The following is a 15,315-nucleotide window of genomic DNA, read 5'->3' on the forward strand; positions in this document are numbered from 1 at the left end:
TGAGCCCACGTGCCACAACTACTGAAGCCTGCGCACCTAGAACCCACGAGCCACAGCTACTGACCCCGCACTCTAGAGCCCGTGAGCCACAGCTACTGACCCTGCATGCCTAGAGCCGGTGCTCCGCCAACAAGAGAAGGCACCACAATGAGAAGCCCCCGCACTGCAACGAAGAGGAGCCCCCGCTCACCATAACTAGAGAAAGCCCGTGCACAGCAACGAAGACCCAGTGCAGCCAAAAAATAAATAAATAAATAAATAGTTAAGGTTTTCTTTTTTCAAAAAAGGGTGGGAAACACACTATGGGCTCGGCAAACCCTTTTTGAGCTTGGAGTTGTATCTGGGACCTGCATCCCCTTCCCACAAGGCCTCCTGGTGACACAGCCTTCCTAACACCGGCTCTTCCTCAGTATTATAAAGAACATCCATTTTTCAAGTTATGTTGAAAGCGGGAATGTAACCTTTTAAAGCACCAATCAAATCTCAGTGTAACTAAACTCCAATGGACTCTTCCATTTCTGTAATGTTTACTCAATACTGCTGCAAATAAATGAACTATCATCTAAACTTTACATCTTTTATGTTAGACTGAAGTTTTCATTATAATGGTTATTAAGCAGATTTTGAAAAACACATATAATACTAATAATGCATAAGGGTTAAGAAACTTCTAGAACTTTGATTATTTAAAATACTTAATATACACTACTACAGAGAGTACTAGATAAGGGCCAAGGATTACTCAAAAGATGAAATCTTTGAAGCATAAAGTGAATTATTTTAGGGCATACAAAAAAACCCCAAATGTCTTTAGTCTCCATCTAAGTGGTACTTTATTTTATTTTATTTTTTTACTTAACAAATTTAATCAGTTATACATATACATATGTTCCCATATCCCCTCCCTATTAAGTGGTATTTTAGATCATGGAATTTTACGTACACTCCAGATTCTACAAAGTATCTCTAGGATTCCTTAGTGGAAAATATACAGAGTGTTTACATGTACCACCCAAAACCTTGTTTGCAATGGCCTGAAACTACACATCACTCATGCTGAGATTCTTGTTCAAAAGTTTAAGAACCACTGCATTCAGACCAAGCTGTCTCACTTTGAAAACTAGTGGAAGGTAAAAATAAGACAAACCCCTAGAATCTAAATATCCAAATGCCTCTGGCTTGAATGCTACTTTTCATAAAAACAACCATGTGTTACCTATAATTAGAATATATTTGGTAAATTACAAAAAGAGCTGCTGAAAGCCATTCCAGACACTGAAGCCCATTGGTGTTCAGTACTCGGTTACTCTCAGAAACAAGTGCAGCCAAACCGATGCCAGCGAGGACAGCCACCACTGCATTGCTCTGCATCCAGAATCGTTCCACCTGTGAAAGAGGCATGCAAACAGTGTGTCCAGTTGACTGGTTCATGCAATCAATCAGGTATTTATATATTTTAAAAATATATTGCATGTATCTAGTTGCTTATGCCTGTGTCATTTAGGTATTCTTAACTGACTTCTCCAACCTAACTCCATGTCACTTTATTTTTCAATTTTCAAGCATTCCTCCTTCCCTGTTTGACGTGTGGATCTCCCTTTTTGGATCCACACATTCTTTTCTATACTACAAACTTCATCTTGAACTCTTTATTCTAACATGCAAAGCAGAAGAGGTAGAGAAATGCTTTTGCTTAACTCCTGATGTTTACTTCCATGTAGAGAAGCTCCACTAGTGTAACACTCCTGGCCTCTCTCTACCCTCACTTATTTCTTCCTGAAGGATTGCAGGGACTGAGCTGACTGGGGAGTTTGGGAGCTGGGACTGCGCCTGCATAGCCCTCCTCTTTCCTCTTGGAAGTGAGCCACCCACAGGAAGTACTTGTCCAGGGGCAGACTCTGGGGTGAGGTGAGCTGGGGAGGGTAGAGGCCTGCTCTGTGCAGCACTGCCTGTGACTAGCCCATTCAGGGATGCAGGATGAGGAGACTCCCTTCCCCACAGATATTAACCACATTCTCCAATCTCAGCATTATGGGTAACAAAGGTGATTCTCCCACCCAATGTACTGGTTTATCGTGTTCTCAACTGATTCAGAACTCAGGTGCTCAAGTAAGGTATTATTCATCAGGCCTCTTGAACACACACACACACACACACACACACACAAACTGTTTCAGCTGTTCAAAAAAGAGCTATCTACATTCATATAGTTTCTTCTGTAAGGAGAAGAAATACTCTAATCTCAGATATGGTAGTCAGGGAAAAACAGAAACATACTTGCTCTTTTGCACAGGCTTGGACTGGTGAGGTAAGAAATAAGGGAATGTGTTGGTAGAGCCCCTAATTACAACCCATATTTCTTTGCTATTTTTAAAAGAAAATCCCAGGAGAAATGCAGTTATACCTATATCTGCAAGCACACATACAAAATGACTCACTGAAATCTACCTTACATTTATTTTTCTATTTAACTATTGTGTTAACTAAACAATGCTTCCCGCCCCCCTCCCCCCCACCAAAAAAGAAGGCTTATTACCCTTACTGGTTCAGTAATTTAAATTTTGATTTATAATAATGTATATACAATTTTAACTATTTCTGAGATAACTTGCTCTTCTACAAGATTCATGAAAGACAAATTTGTACATTCTTCACTAACTTTCTGGTCAAAGGATATATCTAAGTAAAACTTACCACACCCATGAAAAGTGGTTTTGAAATATCTAAATTTGCCCTCCAAGCAAAGAACAATGAATAAATGCAAAACATTCCAGTAAAAAGCCATACTAATGATGAGTTCTGTCTGTCCCTATAAAAAAAATTAAAATATGTCCAAAATTACTTATGTGACATGAATATCAATAGTAATATTACATAGTTTTAAACTATGAAAACAATATTTGGAACTAAAAAACTTTCCACTTTTAAGTAGGAAAAAAGAAAGATCTTAGGTTTAAAAATATGAGTTGGAATAGATAACCAAAGCATAGTAATAAACCATACACTGCACTACATATTGTCGACAGCATAATTTGGAACTATGCAGCAAAAGATATGAAGTTAAAATCTGCAGAAGAAATATAAATTACTAATCTTGTTAAATTTAAGATGTACTTAAACATAGCAAAACAAAAGAGTAATTTCATTCATCAAAATAATAAAGACTTTAAAATGACAAATCTCAGTGCTGGTGAGAATGCAGTTGTATGAGAATATATGTTAGTACAATGTTCAAGAAAAGTTAATTTGATAATATATATCAAGAGCCTTAAAGAAAATATTCACATTCATTGACCCAGTAATTTGACATGTGGGCATAAATTTTTAAGCAGGAACCAGAAATGTGGATAAGAATTAATCCACAACAATGCTTTGGTATTACTTATAATAGTGGAAAATGTGGAAGCAATCTAAGACCCTCAAATAGGAGAACATTTAAATTAATTGTCCTAGGTTATAGTATGGAATATTATACAGAAATTTAAATGATTCTAAGTATCTCTTATGGTATGGGAAAAAGCTCAAAATATAATGTTAAGGAAATAAAACTATAAATGTATATACAAATATATATTTACATAAAATACATTCAACAGGCTAGAAAGTAAATGAACAAGAAATTAATGGAGGTTAATAGTGCTATATTTTTTTAGGTTTCCTTTTATCATTGGAGGTTACTTTTTTCTTCAGGGGAGTTCAAATAATTGTTTGCCTCTTTTGCAAAGCAACAATAATTGGCTATGGGATAGTAGGAGATCAAACCAGAAGTTTAAGATATCAGATGGCCACCTAGTTAGATTATAATATACTGTTCAATGTTTCAAAGTCATTAATTTATAATTAGAAAAAATACCTAGCAAAAAAGCAATACATATTTGCCTTAATAGAACTGGTTAGAGTCATTTATTTGGAATATAAAATACTACTGGCAATGTTCTATAATGACATTGAATATATTAATTCAATTAATGAACATGGGAAAAATAATGGAAAAAGGAATTACTTTACTCACTTTCTTACTAAACATATATTTGCCCAAACTGCAAGGGCTTGAATGTTGAGTGAGAGTTGGGTCCTCATATTTGTCACCTGAGAACTGTAAAAGACAATCTAATTTATTGTTGGCAAAAAACAAATTTGTTAGTTCCAAATAAAGCATTCTTTATAGACTATATCTGATTATGCACTGAATAATTTTAAGGCTTTGAGTCAGATTTTAAAATTATTTTGTATTCTTTTAAATTTGGGAAAAAAAGTACCACAAGAAAGAGTTAAACAGTCTAAGATATTTTCCAGTTGTAACATTTGGTTAACAACTTATACAATTTGACCTGAGATAAGAACAAATAATTATTCGGTATTTTTGATATTGGTATACTATACTGATATTATAAACCAATTTGTATCCTAGATTAGTTTGATAAGAAGTCATGTGAAACTGAAAATAAAACAATTCAAATAATTTTCTGGAGATCCAATCATGAAGAAAAAAAGAAAGAAGTGATCTCTAACCATCCTTTTCTAGGTTATCTTCTTCCGTAAAAGGCTTCCTTGTTTTCTATACTATTTGGTTCAAAAAATGTTTAAGCAATCTCTAAGAAATGTATTTTTCCCCTACAATTAATCTAAATTCTTTCATTAACTAATAAGCATTTTCTAAGTGTTATCTGAGTTCTCAGATAGCTCTAGCAGTCTCCAATTTTTAAAAAAGAAATAACTATATACTATCTCAAAGAACTTTCTTCTCCCTACTGGCAATTTTACTGGAGAAAATGTGATGCCATAATTATGGAAACCACACAATGTCTATTTTACTAATGGAAACTTATCTACTATGAGAAGATATCCTTACTCATTTTCAAACACACTTGAAAAATTGATTCCAGCATGAGGCCCATTTCAAACCATTCTTCAAAAGGAATGAAGTCAGTCTCAAAATTTATTCTTGGAGATCTGTTGCTTAAATGTAAGCTCTAAAACATGGTCACTGCCTAGGGTTAGATTCAATAATTTCCAGAATGCAATTCAACAGGATTGCAATTTAAAGATATGCATGGAGAAAGAATGTAATTTGCTTGACTAGAAAAGAGTAGATGATTATGTTCCATCATGTTGAAGGATTTTCTAGTAAGTTAATTATGAGTTGCCTTTCTCAATACTCTTGTCCACCTGAAACAATTAAATACTAGAAATTCTCTCACACATTCAGAGAGTGCTAGGATTATGCCCCCATACCGTATTATGATTTCGTTTGAGCAAATAGTGTCGGTGTGAGTGGTCATCACTCTTGTCAAGTCTTTTTTTCTAAGTATATGACCTAACTGCTATTATTTCAATGTAAAGGAGGCCTTTAAGTTCCCCAATAAATGACTTTTATGTGCAACTAATGAAAGTTAGATGTATGGTCTAGGACTAGTCTTGAGGCTTCTCTGGAGTTCATGTGGGATTGTTAAGACAAAATATACTAGTGATCCTGAATGTGATAACAACTTTGGAAGGTAGGTAGAAAAGAGCAGGTAGGGAGTCTTGGCATGGAGAAAAGCAGAACAAAGGAGAAGCCCAGAGACACTGATAAAGTTGTCTTTATCTTTAAAAGGGGAACTTGAGCTTCTTGCTACCTTCTTCCCAAAAGAAAAGAAAAAGGAGCCACAAAAGTCTCTGTCAGACATAAAAAGAAATATTTAAAGTCAATTGTAAGAACCTCAAAAGGTTATATAAGAATAATTGGTGGCAGGGAAATATTTTCAAAATATAGTATTAAATGAAAAACAACAGGCTAACAAAACAGAGTATACATTATGATTACATTTTCAAAAACAAGCAAAAATATTAAAAATATTGGAAGGATATAGACAAAAATGTTAATGGATTAAGAACAATGGTTATCTCTGCGTGTTGGAATTATAGTAATTTTAATTTCCTGGTTTGCTTAACTGCATTTGCTAAATTTTCTGTAATAATTATGTATCATTTCTTAGAGTAAAAAGAAAGTAATTTAAAAAGAAAAGAAGGAAGTATGGAAGGAAGCAAGCAAGCTAGCAAATGAACAAGACAGAAATTGTGAGAACCTGTGAACTACCTCACATATAGATTTGAAATATTTTCCCCATATTTTTAAAATAGTTTTCAAGTAGTCCTGTGAATTCCATATTAATAGTTAGGAGATCACTTTAGAGAAACCTATTCATCCCTAATTTTATATTGAAAATATTGTAAGAATATTACAGAACTGGTATGTATATTTTTCTAGTTGCCTTAATCTGTATAGTTTTTTTTTAACATCTTTATTGGAGTATAATTGCTTTACAATGTTGTGTTAGTTTCTGCTGTATGACAAAGTGAATCAACTATACGTATACATATATCCCCATGTCCCCTCCCTCTTGCGTCTCCCTCCCACTCTCCCTATCCCACCCCTCTAGGTGGTCACAAAGCACCGAGCTGATCTCCCTGTGCTATGCAGCTGCTTCCCACTAGCTATCTATTTTACATTTGGTAGTGTATATATGTCAGCCTTACTCTCTCACTTTATCCCAGCTTTGTATAGGTTTTAAAGCAAATATTAACCCATTTTTCAAAGAACTCATTAATAGATAATATAGATGAAAATATATTTGCTTAAGCTGGTTCTAATAAGGCTGGATGTTTAAAAATATGCAAGTCAAAAATAGAGCTTACGGACAGGTTAAAGGAAGTCTTAAAAAACATTAAATAAATTAATGTTTGAAGAATTAAATGAATATAGCTCAAACCAAAATAACAAGAAAATAATTGTTCAAATTGTGCTAAATACAATGTTCTAAAATGTCTCCAAAAGAAAGAAGATATAAACAAAGAAAAAGTTATTTCTAAAGCAACAATACGTTGGGTAATTTTGTATACAACTGAAAGTTGAAACATTTTCATTTTATATATTCTATTTAGTCTTCTAATAGTCTTATTTACTGTTTTATTTATTGCTCATTTTAAGCTTTATCTTATTGAAGGAAATGCTGGAATATTTGTCATTATACACAAAAACAGTTAACCACAGAGGTGAAAACTACATCTCTGACGTACTGCTCACAAAGAGATAAACTCAGAAATCCCTAAAATCGTTTAAAGGAACTAATAAAGAATTCATTTAAAAATAGTTTAAGATATTTCATACTCACAGCAATATTTCAGACATACTGGATCCTATTTCAGATTTGGCCTAAACATAAAAAAGTTTATTTGCATAAGCATTAAACTGAAGCTTTGGTAGACTATTGTGTTTTAATTACCCTGATTTAAAAGATACATGTTTAAATATACAATGCAACTTGTCTCTTCATTCAAAGTGTTTACTTCAGAGCCTTATTGGATTTTTTAGGAGAAGTCAGTGAAAACTAAACACAGATATCCCTTAGGAATAATTTCAGAGACAATAATTGGCTAAAAATCAGTTAAACTCTTCCAGCAGGAATGATTAACACATTAATGAACTAACAGATTTTACACTTTCATTACAAAGTCTCTTTAAGCTCTTTTTTTGGGCACTTTGGTTAAAGCTCATTATCGCCTGCCTGTAATTTCACAATTATGTGTGAATTATACACATTTCAAATCTGGAATGGCCCTCAAGCAATATTTCAATGGAATAACCAATGTAAGTAAACCAGAGTATAAATTTAAAGTATCAAACTTTCTAAGTCAAAAAATAATTATTATCCTTTTATTAAATGACTTTATTATGAAATACCTCCTTCATACAAAAAACATATATAATATATATTTAGGGAATAAAGAGTTTTAAAAAATCTATAGACTCACCACTCATTGAAGAAACAGAACTGCACAAATACCATAAGGTATCTCACAAAGCTCTCAAAGAGGCTTTCTTATCCCCCAGTGGTAACTGTGTGTATATATATACACATACAGTTTTACTATATAGTTGTACTACTTTTTATGTATCCTTCAGCAATAGACTGTTTAGTTTTTGCATGGTTTAGAATTTTGTATAAATGGTATCATATAATATTGTAGTCTTCTGAGATTTGCCTTCTTAAGACACAGAAAGTGCAAACCATGAAAGAAAAATCAGATACAACTGTCTTTCTTAAAATAAAAACCCATCTATTTATCCTTTCACTTTTCAGATAGCCATTATCTACAACCACATTTAGTGTTTTCCCCTAATTTATGTCTTAGGGAAAGAAAGGCCTTTTGAAATTCTTTAGAACATACAGTTTCCATTGAGTGAGATCATATTTTATGAAGCATTTACATATTTAGATCCCCCAATGAATACTAACATGAACACTGTTCATCAAATATGTTTTAAAAAAGAAACAAATATACTCATTAAGGTATATTAAAATTTTTGAGATTTTTTTCCCTTTAATCATTTCCAAATATTTTTAATCACAGACCAAGAGCCCAAAGTGATACCCAATGCTAACAAGACTGAAATGCTTCAACTGCTGGCAGCAGTCTTTTTACTGCTTGTTATCCTGAAAAACACATTCAGGATATACAACAGGATGATGTCAGATTAAGTGATTCATTTTTTTTTCTAACATATGTGAAAGGCTACATTCCAAGGGGCGAGTCTGTATACAAATAACAAATGAAAATTCCAGGTACTGTCATTGATACAAACACTGATTTTTTTTTTTTCCACTCAAGGTCCAGGCAGAACACTGAAGTTTTGCCACTTATTTCCTTAAAAGGGCTTGAAATATAAATTTACCAGACTGAATGTTCCATATTCTTCCCTGAGAAAATGTGTCAAAAATCCTAGCAATGTTGTCTGGTCTCCCCAGGTCCAACGGGCTCGATGGAGGTAGGATGAGATAGGAAGGTAGATATAAGGCAGCAAACCAGCAGAGAGGTACAGACCCAACTTCAACAAAGAGCCCGGGGAGAGTTCCTGCATCAGAGCACATGGTGTCACATGTATAATAATGTTTATTTTAGTCAGATTCATCCTGGAACTTCAAGAACACATCAAGGAAAACATCAAATATGTTTACTCAGAGCTGATCTCTCAATTTATATTAAGTCACCACAGAATACGATGTTAAACTTTCTGATTACTGTGGATTACTAGAAAATTGCATCAGTCTGAATTCCTTTGCATGGCAGGTGAAATCTGAGTGAAGCAAATAATATCAGCAAAGACTCATGAGTATCACGTTTATTGCATCTTTTACATTTAAAACCATGTCATGACATGCAGCATTGCACAGCTGAGATAACCCACTTGGAAGTGATTACGGTGTCTGGCCGTTTTTGAAAATGCCCAAAATATTGTTCTAATACTGATTCACTTCATTCCCATCATCAGGAGCAGACTTCAACTATATACTTTATTATGATTGTACATTGACAATATGTTCTTTCTACAAGTGTTTTGGACATTTCATGGAAATACTTGGCACAAATGAAGCTAGCTTTTAAGTAACATCCCAGTTCATCCAAATGTTCTCTTTTCTCAATTTACATAGGGAGGAAGGAAATTTCTTGTTGTATGCAACAGTCTTGCCTCAAGGAGAATATATTTCTCATCTTCACATTTCTAAAACAAAGGACAACACTACCAAATTTTTATAAAGATTAAGTCCAGAAGAATTCTGGTATACTAGAAAGATTCAAATAGTGGTTGCTTTAGTAACTGGGAAAAGGGTCTCTTACAAATATTGTGATTGGAAATTGCCCATTTTTCCTTTACAAAAAAGGAAAATTCATAGGTGACAGTGAATATGAGTACCAAAGTTTGCATTCACCAGAAGTAGAAAAGCAGTTGACTTACATCAGCATTTTCACATAAACATTCTTAATTGAAAATGGAGTGTTTTTATTATAGTACTAATTTTGTTTGACATTTCTAAAGTGGTAATGAGATTCATAAAAATGATGGGATGAAAAAATTGTAAGAAATAACTAATTGAAAAATATGCCTTTGCTAGTCTTAAAAGTACCTTTAAAGAAAGTAAATGTTTAGATTTTGGTAGTTTCTGCATATCATAAGCTTCAGTTTAGAATGGCAAGATGTAGTTGCTGCAGAATTTTCCTTTTGTATGGGAAATAAACAGGGAAACAATCACATGAGAACTATTTCAGAGAGTACAGGAGAGAGGTTCTGAGTTCCAGCTGCACGTATACTCGAATCACCTGGGGAACTTTTAAAAAATATTAATATCTGGGCCTTACCCCAAATCAATTAAATCAGAATTATTTGAGGGTGGTGGGATCACACACACACACACAGATACACACAGCCACACACACATGCACACTCTCTCTTCCTTACTTTCTTAAAGCTTCCCAGATAATTTAAGTGAGCAGTCAGGGTTGCAGCCAACTGACTCAGGACTTCCAGCTCTGCCTTAGATCACCTGACCAGTGAGATCCAACTCCCTGTCACTTCACTGGTAGATCTTATTTTCTAGCCTCTGCTCTTTAAATAATGAAAACAAAAGGTCCTTTGAAGAGTCATACTTTCCCAAGTTTCGTCATTCATCAGTAGCTGATCTAAGAACAGAGTAAACAGGCTCTCAGACCAGGCTCCTAACTTATCAACTATGAGTCTTGCATGTTTTATATAAGAATACGGCTCTCCCTTCAAAGAACTAACACAAAAGATTTGCTTTTTAAGTTCATGCCAGAGAATGTACCTCTCTGATATCTAAATGGACCTCCTGTGGTATCAGAAGACTGGCTAAGAGTGACACCATCAAGATGGCAACATAAGTCATTCCCAACTTCAGTCCTTCTCACAAAACACCATCAGCAACTATCCATAGACATGGCCCCACTGTGAAAATCCCAGAAACTGGGGTTGAGGCTAAAGCATATTCCTGGACCACAGAGACTGAGAAGGACCACTTTCGAAGTGTCAGGGGGCGCTCTGACCATGTCACCCCTCCCCTAGGCCAGCACAGCACTGCACCAAGAGGACTCCCCTAGGACTACAGTTTTTCCAGTGGGAAAAGAGAGCCCAAGGTGGATATCCAGCTCCCTCAGCATTGCAGGATGCTTCCCAGGAGGCTCACTCAGTTCTCACCTCGCAGGGACCACTGGGGGGATCTTCAGGGCTCAACCACTGGGGATCAGATAGAGACGGAGAAGGGGAGCAAGGCTTACAGCAACCAGTCTCCCACCTTGGCAGACCACGTTCCTGCTTGCAGCAGTGCCAGAGCAGAGATCTCAGCCAGCAGTTCTGCCCATCTGCAGAGCCGAGCCGGTGGCTGATCCCAATCTAAAATAATTCTGATTTAATGGATGTGGGTCATACATTAACGTAATAAAAGCCATGTATGACAAGCCCACAGCTAACAACATACTCAGTGGTGACATACTGAAAGCTTCTCCTCTAAGATCAGGAACAAGACAAGGGTGCCCACTCACCTGTCTCACCACTCATGTTCAACATAGTACTGGAAGTCCTACTCAGAGTAATCAGGCAAGAAAAAGAAGTAAAAGGAATCCAAATTAGAAAGGAAGAAGTGGGAATTCCCTGGCAGTCCAGTGGTTAGGAATCCACACTTCCACTGCAGGTGGCAGGGGTTCGATCCCTGGTGGGAGAACTAAGATCCCACATGCGGCTCAGAAGGGCCAAAAGAAAAAAAAAAAAGAAAAAAGAAATAAAATTGTCTCTGTTTGCAGATGACATGATCTTATACAGAAAATCCTAAAGATTCCATCAAAAAGCTGTTAGAACTAATAAACAAATTCAGGAAAGTTGCAGGATACAAAATCAACACACAAAAATTAGTTGTGTTTCTATATAATAACAATGAACTGTCTGGAAAAAAATAAACTATCTCATTTACAATAACATCAAAAAAGATAAAATGCTTAGGAATAAATTTAACCAAGGAGGTGAAATACCTGTGTACTGAAAACTGTAAGACATTGATGAAGAAATTGAAGAAGACACAAATAAATGAAAAGATATATCATGTTCATGGATTAAAATAATTAATATTGTTAAAATGTTCAAACTACCCAACGCCATCTATAGATTCAATGATATTCCTATCAAGCTTTATATGAAATAAATAAATAAATAAAGCAAGCCCCATGTTTTCTGATTCCATAAATGTCATAGTGGGCATAAATAAAATATTATGAATTTTCATTTTTACTCAAAAACTTACCTTCGGGGCTTCCCTGGTGGCGCAGTGGTTGAGAGTCCACCTGCCAATGCAGGGGACACGGGTTCGTGCCCCCGTCCGGGAAGATCCCACATGCCGCAGAGCGGCTGGGCCCGTGAGCCATGGCTGCTGAGCCTGAGCATCCAGAGCCTGTGCTCCGCAACGGGAGAGGCCACAGCAGTGAGAGGCCCGCATACCGCAAAAAAAAAACCCCAAAAACTTACCTTCTCTTTTAAAAGTCGAAAGAGAATCCATGGTATTATGCACAAAACATAGACTACTACTGTGTGCTGATTACATAAGCTAAGGCCACAGCAGAAAGCACCAATTTTAGCTATCTGAAAATAAATAAAAGAAAAAAATCCAAGTTAAAAATTCACCAAAAACAGCACAATAGTAAAAAGCTATTCTTTATATTAAAGCTAAGCATTTGTACGATAAGTCTGGTTAAAATCAACATCTTAGATGCAAACAGTCATGCTTTAACATGCACTAATATTTATCACCATTATTTTTTATTATTTTTCATTCTCATCAAATCATTGCAGAGTGACCTTAAATTACTGTCTTCAAACTAAGTTTTACAAAGTCCTATATGATGACATGTCGTAACAGTAACAGAATATTGTGTAATTCTCATTCAAGTGAAATCTAGAACTGAAGTTCAACAATTGTTTTACTTTTTCTCCTACTGAATTAAATAAATTGAATATAACACTTTTATTTAGAAACCTGGTTCTCTATGGGTGGTCTTTCTGCTATTTTTGAACATGTGTTATTTTCATAATCAGAAAAAAGTTTATTTTAAGTAAAAAATAAACTCTAGGGGCTTCCCTGGTGGCGCAGTGGTTGAGAGTCCGCCTGCCAATGCAGAGGACACGGGCTCATGCCCCGGTCCGGGAAGATCCCACATGCCGCCGAACGGATGGGCCCGTGAGCCATGGCCGCTGAGCCTGCGCGTCCGGAGCCTGTGCTCCGCAACGGGAGAGGCCACAACAGTGAGAGGCCCGCGTACCACCAAAATAAATAAATAAATAAATAAACTCTAATAGCACCACAGGTTTGTTTATGGAAGCCACAGATAAACTTTTATCTTCTTTTGTTTCTATAATCTTTAATGACACAGGCTGCGCATATACTAAGATGATCTGGCACTCTTCAACGTATAGATAGATGGTAAGCCCTTAGAAGACAGGGTTCCTCCACATTTCAAATTATTTTGATGATAGTGTTGGCCTTAGAAGTCACTGTAATCTCTTTGGGACTACTTCATTTTACCGTTGATCCTCTCCTTTTAGTTAAAAAAAATGCAAATTTGATCTTTTTTGCAATTAGAGAATAAGTCAATGTGGCATAATGGTAAATAATTTAAGGTAGTCAACCTAGGACTTGGCATCTTAAGATCACACCCACCCACCCCCCCCCCCCCCACACACACACACGATGGTGGATTAACCAACAAGTCTATCTTTCCCATAGGACTCAAAAGGGATTTCAGAATACCCTCATTCTTCAAAAAACTTCTGAACTCTGAAAGAAAAAAAAATTTCATGTTTTATAGAGGCTCTCATCATTCATAGGAAAAGAATTGAGAATATTTTCTCTCTCAACATGCCTAGATTACCTTGACAGTAATCAGGATAGATAAACAATATCTAAACCAAAGTTAAAAAGAAATAGAGCATCTGTCTAAAAATTAAAACAAAAAGTGATTTCACTTTGATCAAAATAGGTTACCTTTGATCTTTCTTGTGCAGTTGTTGCCTCCTCAAAATGTACAGTAAGAGCCATAAGCAGCCCCACAAACAGATTGTTTAAGCTAAAAACCTCAGCTGCAATGGACCACTGCCATGTTAGACGAGAAAATGAAAACACCCCCGCAGCAAGGATTCCTCCAGCATATGAGCCAGAAAGCCTGCAAATACAGATAACATGAAATCTTCTTTCCCAACAAAAAGAACCGACTTTATTTTCCTTTTTGTGAACTGTAGCAGCAGCAATTATGACAGTTGCCCAGCACTATCCCAACACATTAGATGGTTAATACATTACTTCATGTAATAATTCCTTTCAACAGATTTTAATTATGAAGTCCATATATTAACCTATTAACAAACAAATGAACAAACCTGCTTGGTATCCTATGGATTGGATGAGGTTTAGTTCTCAGATGTAACCTTTAGGATTCAAGCCAGTTCAGAAAGCCTGAAGAGACAGTAGCTAGAGAGATAACAAACCTGTGTCATTTTTCTTGCTATATCTAAGAAGAAGAATGATAACGACTGGTTAAGACTGAAATGTGTTTAACTGTCAAAATTAATGAAACGGCAGAATATCTGTTCAGGAACATTCACTTATTGTGGAATGTTTGGATCTAGGTACTTCTACATTTATCTCCCAACATTTGGCAAAATATGTCTTGGTCACAATATTTGGTGCTTTTAAGATCTTGTAAGCTAGATTCTTAGTCTCTGATGATTTCTTCTTTACACAAAGTCAAAGTTAAAAATGATATATCTTTTAAAGAGAAGGATGGCAATGTGAATTTTAGAAATCCAGAAGAATCAAATGCTACACTTGGAAACAAATTCCTCGCCCCCAAATGCCAACAAGAGCCCCACATTTCAAATCAATCAAGGAAACTGGATCTCAATTCAGAGATAAGATTTGAGACTGGTAATGTGGCATATCAAACCAAAACAACTTCCTATTTCACTATAAATCTAAAGCTATGAAAATTAAAGCTATTACTGAAAATCTATTGCTTACAAGCATTATTCAGCAAGCATCTCTGTGTCTAATAATTATGATATTATATGGTCCCAGGGCATTACTTTTTAGCTGTATTGCTTTGTATAAAAATTATGGAGTAATTGCATGGCTTTTAATCAATCTTAATAGAAAAAAAAAAGCTAAAGAATTTCAGTATCACCAAACCTGTTTTTCTTTGAGTTTCTCTTTACAATTTTTCTGTTTTCTTTCTCTTATAAAAATCATCAGTTTCCTATTTCTTGCAGAGTAACCCATTCTCCCAGTTATCCTGATTCAGTACCCTAAAGTTATTTCTTCCTTCCAAATTCCTTCCCAGATTCCTTTCGATTTGTATCCCTATTGCCTTAGACTCAATTATTTTAATAGTTTCCTAACTTGTCTTATGTTTTTCCAACCCTTCTGCAATATAACATCAGAT

At 35.4% G+C, this 15,315-nt stretch overlaps 1 protein-coding gene across 2 annotated transcripts in view; it reads right to left on the reverse strand.

Annotated features, from left to right (window-relative positions):
• The window catches only part of TMEM260 (transmembrane protein 260), a 60,627-nt gene that overhangs the window by 20,050 nt on the left and 25,262 nt on the right, over positions 1-15,315 (reverse strand). Inside the window, exons 4-10 of one of the 2 annotated variants that reach the window (XM_060096166.1) lie at positions 13,863-14,040; positions 12,350-12,463; positions 8,717-8,896; positions 7,155-7,195; positions 4,013-4,096; positions 2,695-2,809; positions 1,246-1,386 (exon numbers count right to left, since the gene is read on the reverse strand). In XM_060096166.1, coding sequence (XP_059952149.1) covers positions 1,246-1,386; positions 2,695-2,809; positions 4,013-4,096; positions 7,155-7,195; positions 8,717-8,896; positions 12,350-12,463; positions 13,863-14,040 — 853 coding nt within the window. Of the gene's footprint in view, positions 1-1,216; positions 1,387-2,694; positions 2,810-4,012; positions 4,097-7,154; positions 7,196-8,716; positions 8,897-12,349; positions 12,464-13,862; positions 14,041-15,315 lie in introns of both variants that reach the window. The other variant, XM_060096165.1, reaches the window with a different exon arrangement.

This window comes from Mesoplodon densirostris, chromosome 4, assembly GCF_025265405.1.
Source record: "Mesoplodon densirostris isolate mMesDen1 chromosome 4, mMesDen1 primary haplotype, whole genome shotgun sequence".
Lineage (NCBI taxonomy): Eukaryota > Metazoa > Chordata > Mammalia > Artiodactyla > Ziphiidae > Mesoplodon > Mesoplodon densirostris.